Source organism: Podarcis liolepis (genome assembly GCF_965112155.1).
Source record: "Podarcis liolepis genome assembly, chromosome: 8".
In the NCBI taxonomy this organism is placed as follows: domain Eukaryota; kingdom Metazoa; phylum Chordata; class Lepidosauria; order Squamata; family Lacertidae; genus Podarcis; species Podarcis liolepis.
This window is the reverse complement of record NC_139560.1, coordinates 33,943,127-33,961,982: the sequence shown is the minus strand read 5'-3', so window position 1 is coordinate 33,961,982 and position 18,856 is coordinate 33,943,127. Positions and strand designations below refer to the sequence as shown.

The following is an 18,856-nucleotide window of genomic DNA, read 5'->3' as shown; positions in this document are numbered from 1 at the left end:
CAAAAATGTTGGAACCAACAATGAGGAACTAGGGAAGGGCTGTCTAGAAAAAGAAGGAGAAAACACAGTCCACCTTCTATTCACTGCCACTTGACTCACAAAATATGAGGAACTTACAGATAATGAATGTTCCTTTGCCCAAAAAAGACAATATTAAGATATTTAAAAAGACCCATAGGGGTACGACGTTTTTTCATTTATATGGTGCAACCAAATCTTTTCGAAATTGTAATATGCATAATTGCCAATCTCTTCAAGAATTTCTGCTCTCTTTAAAATTACATAAAACAATTTGCTTTCGTAAGCTTTTTAAAAAATGTGAAGGCATACCACCTTCACCAATGATATTTTCGAAAATAGGCAAAAGAATCAGGGAACCTAGCTGTAACGTGGAAAAGACTGAACTGCTGCCAGTATTTTTGAACTGACTTTATAACTTACAGAAAAGTGAACTCTAATCAGACTAAGCAGAAGAACCTGGAAGCATCAACTTGTACTAAAATCAGTTACTTGTAGTAGAGTGAGCTATTACAAGCACAGTAGAGTCTGTAGGAGCCAGTATGACAAAGAGTAAGAAAATTTAGTGGTTTAGCGTGCAGATATATTGCCCATGCATACATCAGTATCATAGTGGTACTGTTAAAAACGGACAACTAAATTGTAGTTTCAGGTAATTATAAATGATTTCACCGATATAATCCACCATGCATACTTAAATGAATTCAAAGTACATCAAGTTACAAGGAGAAATAATCAACTCCCTAATTTTAAGAAGAAAAATACTGCATTAAGATATCAAAAAACCCAAGTCGTAAAATCTAAATTTCAACATTTGATCTCTGATTTAGTTTTCAGTTTGGAGGATGAATTTCAGCCTTGTGTCAGCCTTCAAATGTTGCTGATACAATCTGATTTTCAGTCAAAAAAGTAGTTTTTGAAATTTAAGTATCTTATTAACTTTTCCTAGGAAGTACATTTGTATCATTACAGATCATTACACAGCCAAAGGTCTATTTTGGGTGAAATGCTGGCTGAGGTAAGTAAGCATAATGTCAAGTACACATAGAGTAACTAGTTTCTGTAACCTCCAGCCATTTTCAGCTCTCTGAGCTGATGGCACTGAGGCACCCTTGTCTCTGCTGGAAATTGGTATATACTGTATAATGAGACTTCATCATCATTGATTTCAATAATCTTTGGTATCTTGGGCCCCAACATCATTCCTGTGGATGTTGGGTCCCTAGATATTGTTGGACTACAACTCCCATCATCCCTGACCATCGGCTAAAATGGCTGAAAATGATGGGTGTATTTAGGTTGAAAAACACTGACCTAAGTGGACTGAACTATTTATCAGGCATTATAAAAAGCAAAACTCAAGACACCGTAACAACCTAGTCACTGAGGGAAGAATTCAAGGTTACTCTCTTCTAGTCGATCCATCAGCACAAACATTTCTGCTTGTCAGATGAAACAATTCCCCCTATCTTCCCTTGCGTGCTGTTCTGGGGGGTTCTACTGACCTTCCAGAATGGCTTTGGGGGAGGCAGAAAGGGAAAGCCCTGGTGTGCTAACGGGAGGCTTCCACTGGCTTCCACTAGTGTGCTATGTTTGAATCTGGACCTATATACGTTTGAATCTGGACCTATATTTTAAAAAATCACATGTAAAGAAGAAACGCCACTGGTACATCTGCATCAGCACAACTGGACACCTTCATCTGCCCCAACTGCAACAAAGCATGTCTCTCATGTATTGGTCTCTACAGTCACAGTAGGTGCTTTAACTCTCCAATGGTTCGGCTTCACCCACAAAGGCACACTCTTCCATTGTCTTCCGAGACAGACAAGTGCTAGCCAACCAACCCACTGAAACTGAAGCATCTTCACATACCTCAGATTTCAACTGAAAAATCAAGTACCTAATTAAATCTCTCCCAATCGCTACTTGAAAAGATACTACATTGTGGATGAAAATACAAACCATGAGCCAGTGAAGCAAAGTTCTCAGAAGATCTAGTAACAGCTGCCAAAGTCTGAGTTCTTATGAAACATTAAATGCAACATTTACACTACATAAATGCTAGTAAATTTAAATGCAGAGCCGATACCACTGCTGACTATCTTCTGGGGCTTTTTTTAATGTGGGAGGTGATCCCCTTCAACGCACATCTGTTTTTACACACAGCCATCTTACCTAGGTAGAGTGATGAGTTTTCTTTCTTGACATTGTCATCCAAGTAGGTTGGTCCCAAGGTGTAGATGGGTGTGGAGCCCATGCCAATGAGAATTTGGGCACAAATAAATAAAGCTACATAGAGTGAGTGGTCCTTTCCACCTGAATCCCTGAAACACTCTGGCGACTCCGCATGGTCTTTGGAGTTATTGCCAGTCATGCACAAGCCGTCATTAGAGACAGAAGAGTTCAATTCCTGGATCTGATATGGTGGAGAGATGAAATGAGGTAAAGAAAACATGGCAGCCCCAAGTGCAATAAATAGTCCACCGACAGCAAGCCACAGAGGCCTTCGTCCTCGTCCCCCAAAGTAACTGATGAAAACCACTACCACCAGGCTGCCAATATCAAAACAGCTGACCAGCAGCCCAGACTCAGAACTTTTCAGACTGTACCTCCTTTCAATGGTGGTGATAACACTGCTCAGATAGCCAGAGACCATAAGGGACTGGATGAAAGTCAGGAAGCACATGCACACCAAGAAGAACCTAGAATCTATCAATACTACATTGAGAAATTTTCTACCTGGGATTGCCAGCAGCGTAGAAGCTGGTGAAACCCCTTTACTAATGCTGGCAGAGTTATTGCAGCCTGTTCTTTCAGCAAAACTCCCAATTCTTGAAAAACTGGAAGCTGTAAAAGAGAACATAGTCCTGGAAGAAGCAGTAGCAGCAGCAGCAACATTGCTGCGATGTGCTAATGTGTCAGGGTCAAGGCCACATCTCTGATCAGAACCCCCCTGGAAGCTCTGTAAGTTCCTTTTGGCTGTAATGAGAGCACTTTGTGAGGTGTTAATCGGTGGAACAGATCCATTCAGAACCGGCAAGCTCTTGGACCTGAAGCTCTCATCTGGCTTTTCTGGCTGCTGTCCCCCAAGAGAATTTGGGCGCTGGTGCTTCTGCTGCTTTGTTATCCCTGACAAAAGCATGCTGATCACAAGCCCAGTTTGGACTGAGAGTTACCACTTTCCAATCAGATGCATAATCTCGTTGAAAATCAATGCTGTCTTTTCATCCCATGAGCACGCAAGCATGCACTGTGGCTTTCAACATCAGCCACAGCCACTCTGGAATAAAGGAGTCTACAATCCAACACTGTCAAATCAGTGCATCAGAGCACGTGCCCAGCAGATTCTTTTGTGGCTCCATCCTTCTTAGTACTGCTTAAGGACCTGTTCCCCCCTGCCAGCAGCTGAGCTATAAACGGATCGGACTGGGCCTCTCCCCCTCTGCAAGCACATTCCCACGTGGATTAATTGGACACGTTTAGCAGCGAAGAAGTGCCAGAGCTCTTAGAGAAGCCTAGCAGCTCTGGGAAAGAGTCCTTGAATGCCTGCATCATCGGCCACCAGGATATGGATTTGAAGGATGTCCTCTCCCTGTCTCCAGTTTAAAGACTCCTGGTGGTAAATCTGCCAATCTGTAAGGCAGAGAGAGAGAGAGAGAGAGAGAGAGAGAGAGAGAGAGAGATCAAGTAAAGAAGGTCAGTATGCTGCTTTTGTCCTGCTTCACCCAGCAGTAGTTCCCAGCTGCTGCTCCCTGGGGCTAGAAAAGGACACAGCAATCTCTATTATCAGGCACTCTCCCCTGAACAATAAAAGCAGGATGGCTGGAATCTTCTTGCCCTCCACAAGCAGTAACAGCCTATTGATATGACATTCATTTTAATAAATGAGAAGTGGTTACAGCATCAACACAACAAAAAATTATCCCTCAAAAATATATGAAGGCAAAATCAGGTTCATTTCAGCAATTTCTTTCCCCACCTCACCAGCCTACCCTTTGTAAAAAGAGATATTTATAAAAGAATCACATGCATAACACATAAGTGTCCTTATGCAGACACTATAGCCCCTTTTATTAACTCCGATGCAATAGCAAATGTCAACATACTAACTCTTTTATTTTCATGGCTAAAAATAAATATACTGGAATAAATATTCAATTACAAATAGCAAGGCATCAGAGACTGTCTGCACCTCATCCATTTTGCTTCCCTGGGCTCCTGATAACAAGAACTGGAGTTTCACAGGAGGCTCTCCGAAAGACAAGGAAAAAAATTGGCACAGGAAATAAAGAAAATCTCAATACACATGTGCCATCCCAATATCAACATACAAGACAAGCATTATTTGTATGTCACTCGTACACAGTAACGGCAAGTAAGTGCAATTTCATGCACATATCTGCATGCTCAAAACACCCTCACACAGGCAATCTTGGGGCACAGAATGATCCACACAGCCACATGCATCGGTGTTTGGCCAGAAAAAAGTGCCCATCTGCATCTCCATCTGGAAGAGTAACATTTATAAAGCTCCGTGCTTGGCTTTGTGAGCGTTTGCCTGGGCTTTGTGCTAAAATATAAAGGCATCGCTACATACTGGGATAAAAAAAACCCCGAAATTAAAAGGCAGGGGAAGGCGCAGGGAATCCGTTTAACTAGACAGCTGCCGCTGCCATGCAGCAGCCTGCACAATAAGTTCCATGCACGCGGCATGCACACTGCCTTCCCAAAGAGCTAGAAACCAGTTCGCACATGCCAGCCTGTCTGTAACATATTTTAATCTCTGAAACTCCAGGACTTTCGGACCAATTCTAAACCCGCACCCTCGGAAGCAAGTCCCGCTGAGTTCATCGGCAGTTAAACGTGCATAGGACTGTCACCTTAGATGACTTCCTATTTCCACAAGTTCTCCCTAATACTATTACCCCATCCCTGTGCACCGACTTCACAGATTCTCCGACGGAAACAAAGCTGGCCACTTAGTGGTCGTGCCCAGGTGGAAGAGATGCCTCTGTGTCCGCCCCCAGCCTCTCCCACCCGCTTTTGTCTCCTTTCTAGCTGTGGGGGCTCGCTCCGTGCAGCGCCGAGTCCCAAAACTTTAAGCCTCGAGGAAGCTCACAGGGAAGGCAGATCTGGAAGTTAAAGGGAACCCGCGAAGGAACAAGGGAAGGGGGGGGATCAAGCGGGGGGGGGAGAGAAGCGCGAAGGGATTATAATGCAAGGCATCCCTCTCCGCCATCCAACAGCACCCTTCCGAGATGAAGAAACAGCCTATTACTCACACAGCTCGCTGGCTCGTATCCGTGGGAAGCCGGGAGGGAAAACGGGGGGGGGGGAGGAATGGAAAGGCGAGAGAGGCAGGAGGAAGGGCAGAAAGCCAGCTGCCCCGGCTCTAGCTGGGTTGCTCCCGCCCGTAGGTAGCGACTCCCCAGTGTCTCCCCTTGAACTCCCTTCCTCACCCGGCCTGACACTCAATGCGGAGTTTCCTCCCCCCCCCCCGCGCCGTCTCTAGGAGCGAGGCCGCGTGGAGCGCGCAGGCGCACTCCGTCCCCTCCCCTCTCCTTTGTGAGGAGAAACGTCTCCCAGCGGCTGTGTAGATCCACCTGCTCCTGCCTTTCCAAGAGGGACGCAGATTGGCTTCCCCTGGAGTCAAGAGAGGGAGCCGCGGGGCTGGCGAAGAACCGCCACAGAGAGGAACTCCCGCCGGAAGGGGCAAAAGGGGAGAGAGAGAGAGAGAGAGCCCTCCCCATAGAAGATTCCATGGCGAGCACACACGACACACCAGCATTCTCCTCAGAGCCGAAATCCCCTCGCCGCCCTTCGGTTGAAGTGGGCTTGTTCCAGTGATAATAAAATAAAAAATCCATCCCAGAATGCAGTCCTGTATGCACGCTAAGGGGGAAACCCGTTGAATGTAGCAGGAGTCCCTTCAAAGTAAATTCGCTAAGGGTTCTGTTTTACAGTTAGTAGGAGTAGCCGTAATAATAATTAATACACATGTTAAGTAGATAGCGAAATCAATTTACGAATAAAATAAAATCCAGTTCCTGCGCACCTGAGACAGCACACCAGGATAAGGCCACAAAGATACAGTACTTTTTTTAAAAAAGGCGTTTTAAAGGGTGTGGGAACAATGCGCCAACAGCAGATTTCCCTTAAAAGCACCAGGAGAATGAAAAAAAGTCTTCACTGACCCTTTACCTGCGAGGAACCAAAAAAGATCCCGAGGGAACAGATTATGACACAACAAAAGAGCTAATTTGTATAGCTATTTTAACTGACAAGATTACCTATCAATGACAAGATTACCTATCAATGTGAGTTATTTAAATGCTGAAAACTCAAGCCATAACTTTCCTTTGAGCCATAGCATATTTTATTTATTACAATTAAAGCTTGCCTTTCATTCAGGGAGCACAAGGTGGCATACAAGGGTTTCTCAGAGAGTTTCCCATCCTGGCATGGGAAAGATATGGACTGTTGCTTCAGTCAAGTTGGTTTGTCATGCACCTGCAGACCATTTCCACTCAAGGCTATAACATGCTAATCCAAATAGAATTGACTGTCACTTTAGCAAGGCCATTCCTACCATTTAGGCAAAGTGAGACAGCCACCTCAGGTACACTGTCTCACTGCCAGTGTTGGATTAAGATTCAACTGCCAAATCAGTCAGCTTCTTTCTATACAAGAAATGCATAAGGGAAATCAATCTTGTCTTTTGCACCAGACAACAAATTGTCTTGTGCCTGCCATGCAACATTAGTCATGCAATTTCAGACTAAAATTGCCATCAAGAACCTGAACCATGTGCACACCTCTACACACATTTAGCCACAAATCGTTTAGATTTTGACCCCATTCCACTCCAACAGCTTTCTAATTGCATATCATACCAAGAGTTGTGCTCACAACTTCTACTGTACAACATTTCAGAACATCCAGGTGGGCACTGCTATATGTATAATAAATACAAAATAATACAAACTTAAATGAGACAGCAAACATTGAGGACAGCACATTCTATCATATATTAACAAAAGACATATTACAATCTCTCTTTTTTATATTTACCTAGGAAAAAAATAATTATAAATTTAAAAATAAATAAACTTTTGTGAGTTCTTTGATATACTCTGTATACCAGAGGGCCAAGTTATTACTCACATGTGTCCTGTGTGGCAACTCATATCAGTAGCACTGCCTCCTGCTGTTCTGAGGATCTTACTGTCCCCATATATTGTGGCTCTTGTTCCTCCCTCTGGGAGAAGTAGAGCAGGTGACAGCATTTTCAGTAACCAACCACAATGTTACCTCTAGCCTTCATGTGTTAGTACTTCAGTTCCCTGAATTGGTCAAATCAACACATATGCACACATCCCCATTTGGCTTGCCAGTGATAACCATTGGATCTCCATTTCAATCATGTATTCTGTTTTTTTCTTAATATGTTGATGTATGGAATTTACACTAGTCTGGCAATATAGATGGGGGTTGGGGGTATGGTTTCAGTTTATTTCGTATGGTGTCTTCCTCTGGTCCACAACCTGGACAAATGCAAAGTCTGCCTGTCAATTAACTGCTGGCTTAATTTTTAATGCCACTTGTCCCAGGCATTTAGTCAGTTCCAGGGCCTCACAAGTCCAAAATATAGGTTTTCTTAATCCCTTTATCACAGGAACAATTTCTGATTTTCTAATCCAATTTCAGTGCATGACTGCTTTGAATCTTCCACTGCAGCTAAATATTGTTGCATACCACTCCCAAGTGGTGCAAGATTCCGGGGCTTCCAGGCACTTTGAGTAAGTTCCCGTTTTGTTTTGGGAATGAGGTCCAGCAGAGACTGTGGTGTCATTATGATAGATGGTATATTTAGATATATTTACAACCTAAGTCTACAGTGGAGGGGTTCACAGCATTAACACCCCAGAAACTCCCATACCGCAGCTTTGGATTCAAACAGAAGAAATCAAACGTAGCTCTCAAACGTTGCTCCAGCTTGCTGCTTTCTTTCTAGGTCACATCACTGCCCACTCTGCTCCCAACTCTGGCCTTTTCTGTTGAGGGAGGGGCCCCCAACAATTTGCCATCTTGCACAGAGCCCCTTAATCCCCCATCACCTGTTAAATTGAATGAGGGGGATGCAGATTTTATAGTCATATTGGCAGGGGTAGACCAGATGACCCTTGGTCAATTCTGTTATTCGGGGGGGGGGGTTATACTGATGTATATTTTGCTTTAGGAGGCTTAGTTTGGTCAGAACTGAATATACACAAAATGCAAAATCTATTACTACTGGTAAATGAGCCACCATAGCCTAGGGTTGCCATACGACTGGAATTTGCCGGACATAGACAGGATTTAGCCGTATGTAACAATATCCAGGCGGAAATTGCTTAAATGTCTGGGGAAATCCTGCTGTATAACAACCCATGTCAGTAGAGTAGATTTTGGCAACAACTTTCACTTTTTGAAATATGGCAACCATAGCTGCTGGAGGGCCGTGACAATTTGTGTCCGAGACTTTTTAGACTCATCTACCCATGTATCTCAAACCAAAGAGGCGCACTGGTTGCTAGAAGTGAAATATATTGGCATTTTTCTCAGCTCTTCCATCCTACTAATTGGCTATTTCCTGCAATTGGAAAACTTGATTAGATTTTAACACTTGATGGATCCTGGGATTAGAGGGGTCATCCCTCTCCCAACCTCGTAACAATATTCTTCTGATAATCACTTCGGGTTCTTCTCTGACATTTAAAGGCTCTCTTTTGCATGGACTCTAAATACAGGTAGTGTGGGATAGGTATGATATCAGCCCAAAATCTAGCAAGGATTTTACTGGGTGCATGTCTATCTTGATTTATGTCACCCGTATTCTCTCTGTCAAAGATCTCAGAAAGCCAGCTGGGTTAGTAGCGATTTGTCTTACCGCTACTCTTGCAAAGCATGCCCCTTCCTCCTCTCTTTTTAAGCTCCATCATGCCCACTCTCTGAACCAGGAACTTCCCTCACAGGCTGAGTGGGTGAGGCCTGGACATTTTCTTTCTGAGATTTCAGAAGGAGTTTCTTGTGATTCTGGAGAGGGTGGCTCAGTTGAAGATTTCGGAGAGGAAAGAGACTAAGATAGGGTTGCCATATGTCCGGAATTTCCTGGACATATTTGGAGCACTGGATCCGAAAGCAGTGTCTGGGTGCAAAACTGATTAAATGTCCAGGAAAACCTGGATGTATGGCATCAGATTTTGGCAGTGTTGATTTTGCCAATTTTCCTTTTTTAAAAAAATGCTAAATTTCTTTGTGATTTTGCAAAAACAAACAAACTGCCAATTTCCCTTTTTTAAAAAAATGCTCAACTACTTTGGCCGCCCCCCTAAAAACAACTCAACAACTTTTCCGTCTGGAAAAGCAAATGTCACAGCACCACAACCAGTGAGTGAGACTGAGGCCTACACGTGTATTCAAGCCTAGGACTGTGTAACAAAAGATAGGCCTGAAAGTAATTCACCTGTGGATAATTGATTTATTAGACTCCATTTTTCTCCATTTTTGTTTACTGATTTACAATAAAAGTCGTGTCTGAGTTGTTCCTTTTGCTCCTTCCCTTTTTCTCTCATTGTTAAATACATCTTAGCTCCTATTCCTTTATCCCCACTTGAAACATAAACCTGCTTGGCCTAGGGGCTCCACACGCTATTTTGAGGCCTTGCCAGTCTTCCATCCTTTTATAGTTTTGAACCCAGGTCCCTTAGTTTGACCACAACAAAAGATTGCCAGTGGTAAAAGAAATTGTGTACCTACCTGCTCAGGGCAGAACCTGTTGCGACCTTGATTCAGTCAATTCAGTAGCTGGTTAGAAGGGAGGCCTGTATAACCACAGTGCTCTCCAGTATTTCAGCCTATTTGAATGAATATGTCTGAGCTGACCTAGGTTGTTTTAAGATCAGCTGGAGATAGGACTGTTGTAATTACAATTACTGCATCACAGAGCAGGGTGAAAGCATCACAGAGCAGGGTGAAAGCAGGATCCAATCAGGAAACAAAGTTCCCTCATTGCTTATGATGAAACATTGCAAGCCAATTATTTAGAAGAGTTTGGATTTGATATCCCGCCTTTCACTCCCCTTCAGGAGTCTCAAAGCGGCTAACATTCTCCTTTCCCTTCCTCCCCCACAACAAACACTCTGTGAGGTGAGTGGGGCTGAGAGACTTCACAGAAGTGTGACTGGCCCAAGGTCACCCAGCAGCTGCATGTGGAGGAGGAGCGGAGACACGAACCCGGTTTCCCAGATTACGTGACTACCGCTCTTAACCACTACACCACACTGGCTCTTTAGTTTCTTAGGCTGCAGTCTTATGAACTCAGTGGGGCTTACTTCTGAGTAGACAAGCAGAAAGCTGCACTTTTAAATACTTCAGCACATTAAACCAGCCTTTCCCAACCTGGTGCCCTCCAGATGTTTTCCAGAACAACAATAATATTCACTGGGCTTTTGAGTCTTGCTTGATTGGTGCCGCTTCAATTCTCTCATGTTGCTAGTCCAATACAATACATTCTTCCACTTGTAGTCACACTGGATCAGGGACAACATAAACAAATCCCATCTCTTTGTATTAAACTAATATCCCTGTGCCTCAAATAACCCAGTAAATATAAATAAATCAGACAGTAGTGGCATCAGAAAGAACTCAGCGGATCAGTTGTTTTCTTCTGAGTTGAAATTCTGCAGACACTCCACATTTCTATGTATATTCATAGGATTACAGTCAGACATCCCTGTCCCATCACTGGCTGTACCTATTGAGGTGCAAGGAATGTCTTGCTAAAATCGCATCCTGCATGAAGCAAGGGGGACCCAGAGGAACCAGGTGCAGAAGACAAAGGGGCTGCTTGTAATGATGGAGTGGTGGTTCTGCAAGGCTCTCTGGTGGTACAGATATGGTTGGACACTGTGAAAACAGGATGATGGACTAGATGGGCCTTTCATCTGATCCAGCAAGGCTCATATTAATTTATGTACTGTTCTAGAGTTTTGTTACAAATGGGAAGAGGGGGCTTCTGATCAACTCCATCAGCTGGCTATAGAGTGGGGGTTGGGAGCCTCCATGTGTTGTTTCTATCATCCCTGGCCATGAGTCATGGTGCCTGGGGCAGATGGAAGTTGAAGCCCAACAACACCTGGAGAGTTGTAGGTTCCCCATTGCTGGTGTAGAAAGAGGAAGAGTAATATGCTGTCACTACTTGCCCATCATTTGACCAACCGAGATAGAACTGAAAGAAAAGGGCAGTTTCTGCCCTTTGTGGATTTATCCCATAGATGGTTGGTGGAGTTGATTTCACAGCTGTTCTTTCTAATCTTCATCTGTTACACTCACACATATTGTGGTCCACCACTGAAAAGAACTGAGAACAACAGAACGTAGAAAGTATATGTGTATTTTTAATATTAAACAGTAAGCGTTTGACATATAGATCAAACACTTTATGCCTTTAGCTTCTGTTCAGCTAATGTTGACAATAGGTGACAATAATACGGGAACAGAGTAATATTTTCACCATTAACCATGGAAGTGGGCTGGAACACTGTTGTACCAAAACTCTAGAAAAAGCACAATATTACATTTAAAAATAACAACAACCCTGTCAAGCTTTTACAAATTTTCGGCATCCCACACAGTGCTTTATTCTGAATAGATCTAAGTCAACAGGACACTTTTGAATATTTTACCCCTAATTCACATTACAAATGCTAATGTTCTACTGTGCCAGCCTTAAATGTCAAGGTCATTCATGACTAAAAGTTTAGCTATTTTATGTAAAAGAGTTCCTGCTGTTTCCATGGTTTCACCTGAAATGTACCCTGGGCTTTTGTTGTTGAAGATCCTTGAAACTCACTCCAACCAGAGAGAGAAAAAGCAGCTTTTAAATAGTCTGCTTGGCTTTGTCTCTAACAAATGGTTGTATAAAGTTCTGCATCATAAACACAAAAATAGCTCTTTGGATTATACCGCCCTTCTAAACCTATTCCTGGATGTATTGCATTTACTCTAAATTTTATCATGCAAAGATGTGATGTTCTTTCTCTAGAAATGTTACCTTTTTAAGAGTACTAAAGTGCATTTAAGATGGCATCTATTCCGACCAAAATGAGGAAGGAGCAAAAGAGCTATACCTTTCAGGAACTGATTTTAAAAGTATTAATTGGCATAATGATTTTATGAGCAAGAACTATAACTGTTCTTATAAGCCCACCACCTCCACCATCAATCTCAGCTTGGTGTGAGTTAGGGAAAATGTTTTATTTGTTTGGTTGTATTCAACTGTAGTTAGTGACTACAGCTGGCAGCTTTCAATGGCAAATGCCCAGATAATGCAGTAGCCAATATAGCTCCACAGTCTTGAGTACTAGGGTAAAGGTAAAGGGACCCCTGACCATTAGGTCCAGTTGTGGCTGACTCTGGGGTTGCGGCGCTCATCTCGCTTTACTGGCCGAGGGAGCCGGCGTACAGCTTCCGGGTCATGTGGCCAGAGGACAGGGCTCCTGCAACTTTAACAGCTGTGTAAAAGAGGTAGTTTCAGCATCTACTTTCCCATCCCTCTTCTTCACAACTGTTAAAGATACAGGAACCCTGTCCACTTTTGCATCTGGCCACCACATAGCAGAAATGGGCAGGTTACAGGTTAATGTGGTGTACTTTGGGTTTTACTAGAACCCTGAAGACCTGCTAACCAGTGCTGAATGAAAGCCTGTGGAGGCCCCTAGGCCAGGGGTCAGCAACCTTTTTCGGTCATGGGCCGGTCCACCATCCCTCAGACCATGTGTTGGGCTGGACTATATTTTTTGGGGGGGAAATGAACAAATTCCTATGCCCCACAAATAACCCAGAGATGCATTTTAAATAAAAGCACACATTCTACTCATGTAAAAACACCAGGCAGGCCCCACAAACAACCCAGAGATGCATTTTAAATAAAAGGACACATTCTACTCATGTAAAAATACGCTGATTCCCGGAGTGAGCTGGATTAAGAAGGCGATTGGGCCGGATCTGGCCCCCGGGCCTTAGGTTGCCTACCCCTGCGCTAGGCAGTCAAAATATCGGGGACCCCCACTCTAGTGGGATAACATTGAACTAAGAAAACTTGACTGTAATTTTCTTTCAAGGTCAAATCAATATTATTTTGATCCATTGTCACGTGGCCCCTAAAAGGCATGGAGTCCATAGGCCGGTGTCTACTCAGTCTATTTAGTAATCTGGCACTGCCACTAACCAGGCACAGAGTAGTAGGGGGAGCAGCAACGTAATTTTAGGATTAAAGAACAGGATGCTCATGCGCATACCAGGAATTTGTTTTCAGTCCTTGAAACGGGTTCACAGTTCTACCACACACATAAATCCACTTCTGTCAATCTGCCAGTGAAGATGCCAACACTAAGGACTATTACATGAGAACCCATGACTCTTTGTAATAGAGACAATATCACATCACACAGACAGAAACGCCCACAATCCTCCTTTAAGCAACACAATTCTTATTTACCTTTGTAGATTGTTTACATCTGATATACTGTTAAGAGGGCTAGAATACATAGAACAAATGATTAGAGTCACCAGTTTTGACTGTGTCATTAGCAAGGATCCCTTCAGATTGCATTGATATGAGAGAACTGATTTGATTCTCTGATTTTTTATACCTCTGATCTGAAGCCTGACCTCAGTTATGCCACTCAGCTTTCATGGACCAGTGTACATGGAAAGGAATGTGATGGATGAAGATTCCCATAAAATAAAGTCGGCTAGCAAAGAGATTAACCCATTTACAAACACACTTTGCTCAATGCTGAATTTATTTTGTTTTCTGAACATCAGCCTAAATACATATACACAAACTTCTGAAAACAAATCAAAGGGTAACTTTCAAAAATAGGTCACCAAATTCCATTGTATTTTTATGGGAGGGGGGACACTGTTGCACTGATTTAATCAATATGATGCCATGTTTTTAGTGCAGTTTCAACCCAGAAACAAACTTCAAAGGGTTTAGGCTTAAATCATTTTCATTTTGAGAGAGGAAAATAAGAAATCCTAAACTTGCTAGTTTTTGTATGCTAAGGGGGCAAACTAGTCTTAATGCTTTGCAGGCTCCCAACCCCCACCCCCAACCCAAGCACTTTCTTTAAAATAAAATTTAAACCATCAGCTTTTCATCACTAAATATGCAGACTTTCACCCATTTAATTAACTCAGGGCTAAATCTAGATTGTTATATTGTTGGGTGGGGGAAAAAAGAAACAATATAGTTTAATCCCATCAAGGACGTTTTCTGCATCTCCCTATAAGTCTTACACTGAAATATCAAAAGGCTTTTTATATAAAATGTTACATTTTAAGTCAATGCCTAGCGAGCCGCATGCCATCCAGTGACAATAACAAGATTTGTGAATAGTACTTGCTGCACACACTGCTTGTAGAACCCTTGTATTCATGAGATCTCTTTGTATCTTGTCATCTACCATGTGACATATGTGCTAACAGGCAGATGTAAGAGCCAGATGGAGTTTGAGCAAGCCAGTCAAACCTCAGGACTGAATCTCTCACACTCACTCACTCTCGCTTCCCTTTCATTTCTAAAAAGAAGGAAGCCAAGGACAATGGAAAGAATGTTTTAGAGAGCATTCTGATTCCAAGCGTAGAACAAATAACCTGCTGAAAGAAAACAAGCAATTATTTCTTATTTACTGCAGTTGCATTTATATTGTGCCCTTTCATTTAGGGTACATCATTTTAAAACAATTTAAAGCAATACAATAAGTTTAGACTTCTTTTCTATAAAGTATCAATAGCAAAAATAATCCCAGTGTAAGATGCCCCCAACTAAACAAAAATATCTAACCTCCCATGTCAAGAAGATACTAAGGGCTACATCCAACATTCTCTGCTAGAGCACATTTTCGCCTTCCCTCTGCTTACTGGCCAATATTTCAGAATGATTCTGCACACTTCCTATAAAGTACACAGGTGCTGTGGCTTTTTCTGTTGGCATGTTCACTCAATGTTTATTGCAGTGGCGTAGCGTGGGGGTGCAGGGGGGGCCGGCCGCACCGGGCGCAACATCTGGGGGTTAGGGTTAGGGTGCGCAAACCCACGGGTTAGGGGGCGCAAATCCATGGGTTAGGGGGCGCAAATTACTTGCCTTGCCCCGGGTGCTGACAACCCACGCTACGCCACTGGTTTATTGCAAAGATGCTCTGTTTGACTCCTCTTTTGCTGCACACGATCTAAAAGGCAAGATTGAGGGGCACAGAAATAAACAGGGCAGGGGCACTGCTAGCTACTTAAAGCCACAACCCCATGTGCCCATATGCAAATTTGCATAACATCTGCATATGTTAGATTCTATATAGAGATGCTTCTGGGCAAATTAAGACAGCAGGTAGCTGTGGTCTCAACAACAATACACTTTGCAATATGACAGCCTGTTAGCAAAGTAATTTTTTTTTTACTGTTTACATCAAGAGAGGGAAGGGGCCAGGAGATCCTGGACCTTGCACAAAAGACCCACCACTCAGTGCAGAACCCCAGGCCACCCCATAAGAATTAGGAATCAATTGGCTAACACTTTTTTTTTTCTTTACATGAATGAGAAGAGAGCAGTTATTCCTTATTTTATTCCTTCACTACGTGACCTCTTTTTGTGGATTCGTTCTTGTGGACTGTTTTCTAAAATGCAGCCATCAGCGGAATGACTAACAGAATGAATAGGATAGGGATTCGCAATTTTACTCCAATGCCAGAATTGCTTGAGGCATCATGTGTATTTTTAAACGCTTCTGTGCCAGGATGGGCAAATGTATAGTGGGTGACTAATTCTAATGCTTGGAGTATGTACATATTTGCTTCCCTTAATTTGTCATCTGCAATTTTCAGCCATTTACTCAGGAGACCTCCTAAATGTTTAGTTATAGGGGTCATATCTGAGCACATTGTGCAGCATCCTCATTTCACACATGCAGGCACATGTGATGTATCTTGCTTTATGTTCTTTTTTCACATATAAAGCACAATACCATCAGCAGTTGCAGACCAGAATGTGTTATTCCAGCAGTAGCCAAATGGCACCAGCGAGCATATCAGGGATTGTAGGAGTCAGGAATTGTGGGAGCTGTAACCCAACAGCACGGAAGGCATCAATATTATTTGATTTGATTTCCCTGTCCAATACTGCAGTGACATAGTCAACCAATGGGCAACTTTTTCATAAAAGCATCTAATGTACAACATTTGCAGAGCAACGCATTGTGATTATTTTCATACATTGATGTGTTGATATTGCACATGCGGTGCCATCAGGGCAAGACTTTGAGGAAGAAATTCAGGGCCCTACTTTAAAAAACTTTTTTTAAAAAAAGTTATAATATTTAACGCCATCTTCTTCCAAACTGGCTGCAGAATAATTCTTGCAACAGGAAGCACTGGGGTCTTTTACAGATTTTCACAGGAGAGGCCAGAGAGATTTTCTGCTCTATTTCAAAAAGCCACAGTGTGCATTTTATCCTGGTACTGCTGAGTGGTAAAAAATCATGACAACCTCTTTTAAAAAGAAGTACAAAGTGGTGGGAATCCCATTAAAGCACTTTTCTATTCCCATCTACCCAGAGTGCTTGCAAGCCTTGCAACTGACTCAGAGTTCTTGAATAGAGCGGCAAATGATGGACAAGTTATCTGTCTGACTTTGCTATTTGTGAAAATATTTTCAGCTGTCAGGCATTTCCCTATGTAGAGCATAAACTGTTACTCTTCTTCTGTTCTTCCAGAGCCTTTGAATGCCTTAGAGATTAAAAAGTTAAAGAAGACTTGTCATCATGGGTGGGGAAGGTTTTTGGCCCAGTAGGGCAAATTTTTATCTCCTCACTCCCACCCTAGGGGCTAACTTTGACAGGTGGGTCAATCATCTGATGTAATGACAGTGTCACATGACTGATAGGCAGGCAGTCCCACCCACCTGGGAGTCAGGGGTTGCTATGCCAGCACATTCCTCCCAGGAAGCACACTGACAAAGCAGTACCCAGCTGTACAAACCCATTGTAAAAGGCAATCCAAACTCCATAAAGTCCGATCTTAAAAGTTTATACGTAATATGCATTTACTGTATTTTATTCTTGAAGTTTTTAATGTAAAATACCATGCTATTTTACCACAGCAACTAAATTGTTTGTTTATTTGTTTGTTTGTTTGTTTGTAACAAGCTGCACCAAACAAGGTCACAAAACATAAAACCAAAACAAACTATTAAAAAGTACAAGCTTCAAGTTCATTATAAAATACAATGATTCTAGCATTGCTGCTGCTGCTACTACTACTACTACTACTACTACTACTACGGCTACTACTCCTAGCAGTTGTACTGTTAATACCATGTTCTTGCTGAAACTTAATTTCAGAATTTCATGTGGCAATCTCCCTAATTCTTAGGCTCCATGAGCCTTAACAGTAGTAGATTCTTGCAGGATCTGTTTCTCTAAGTAGAGATCTTCATACATATTTCGAGATAGGATATTTTTATTGACTTCTATTTATAGATGGTTATATAAGGGGTGGAGATGCAGAGTGTTGTTCACTTTGATGATGAAACTGTTTTTCCTTGATAGGCAGATAAAAGCCCAACTAAATATAGCAATCATCTGGTTATGGAATCATACCCCAAAGGAGGCAAAACCTTTTGAAAAGAAACGGGCAAAAGTGGCAGGCAGAAATTCTGAAACAACTACCTGGTGCTCCTATGCACACAATATACAGTGGTACCTCGGGTTACATACGCTTCAGGTTACATACGCTTCAGGTTACAGCCTCCGCTAACCCAGAAATAGTGCTTCAGGTTAAGAACTTTGCTTCAGGATGAGAACAGAAATCGTGCTCTGGCAGCGCGGCAGCAGCAGCAGGAGGCCCCATTAGCTAAAGTGGTGCTTCAGGTTAAGAACAGTTTCCGGTTAAGAACGGACCTCCGAAATGAATTAAGTACTTAACCTGAGGTACCACTGTATGTGTAAAAAAAGACATACCCTCTCATTAGGAGGAGAATAATAAAGATGATGATGACTAGAATCATAGAATCATAGAGTTGGAAAAGACCACAAGGGCCATCGAGTCCAACCCCCTGCCAAGCAGGAAACACCATCAGAGCACTCCTGACATATGGTTGTCAAGCCTCTGCTTAAAGACCTCCAAAGTAGGAGACTCCACCACACTCCTTGGCAGCAAATTCCACTGTCGAACAGCTCTTACTGTCAGGAAGTTCTTCCTAATGTTTAGGTGGAATCTTCTTTCTTGTAGTTTGGCTCCATTGCTCCGTGTCCGCTTCTCTGGAGCAGCAGAAAACAACCTTTCTCTGACATACTACCTAGCATTTGTAAAGTGCTTTTGAGTGTTCCAAGCACTGCATGTGTATTATTATTACAGCAGCCCTGTGAAGTAAGCCTTTATTATTGTCCCCCATACTACAGAAGAGGTGACTGAGGCTGAAAGAGAGAGTAACGTAGTTAAGGCCATCTAGTGAATTCATAGTTGAGGCAAGATTCAAAAAAATTCTGCTCTGTATCTCAGCCTCTTAGACGCTATGCTACACCAGCTCTTCAAATGCACATCCACCACCACTCTGCAATTCAGGTATGCTCTTAACATTCTGCGTGCTTAAATACAGCAGAGAGAAAAATGTGCAGGTTTTCAGGACAGTGCTTTGAGTCAAGAGAAAGTAATGTGTGAAGGAGCTCTCGGTAACACTTGCCTATCTTTTGCAAACAAGAGAGTGACACTCAGGAGTCCATAAATAGAACAAATA

The 18,856-nt window shown here is 42.6% G+C and overlaps 1 protein-coding gene across 4 annotated transcripts in view; it reads right to left on the bottom strand.

Moving 5' to 3' along the window:
• SLCO5A1 (solute carrier organic anion transporter family member 5A1) overlaps positions 1-9,973 on the bottom strand; it is a 57,916-nt gene extending 47,943 nt beyond the window's left edge. Inside the window, exons 1-3 of one of the 4 annotated variants that reach the window (XM_083517576.1) lie at positions 9,820-9,965; positions 6,915-6,973; positions 2,197-3,654 (exon numbers count right to left, since the gene is read on the bottom strand). In XM_083517576.1, the coding sequence (XP_083373702.1) occupies positions 2,197-3,163 (967 nt within the window). In that variant the 5' untranslated portion in view covers positions 3,164-3,654; positions 6,915-6,973; positions 9,820-9,965. Of the gene's footprint in view, positions 1-2,196; positions 3,655-5,303; positions 5,855-6,914; positions 6,974-9,819 lie in introns of those variants that run through there. The other 3 variants (XM_083517574.1, XM_083517575.1, XM_083517577.1) reach the window with 3 other exon arrangements.
• Between the last annotated feature and the right edge of the window lie 8,883 nt (positions 9,974-18,856).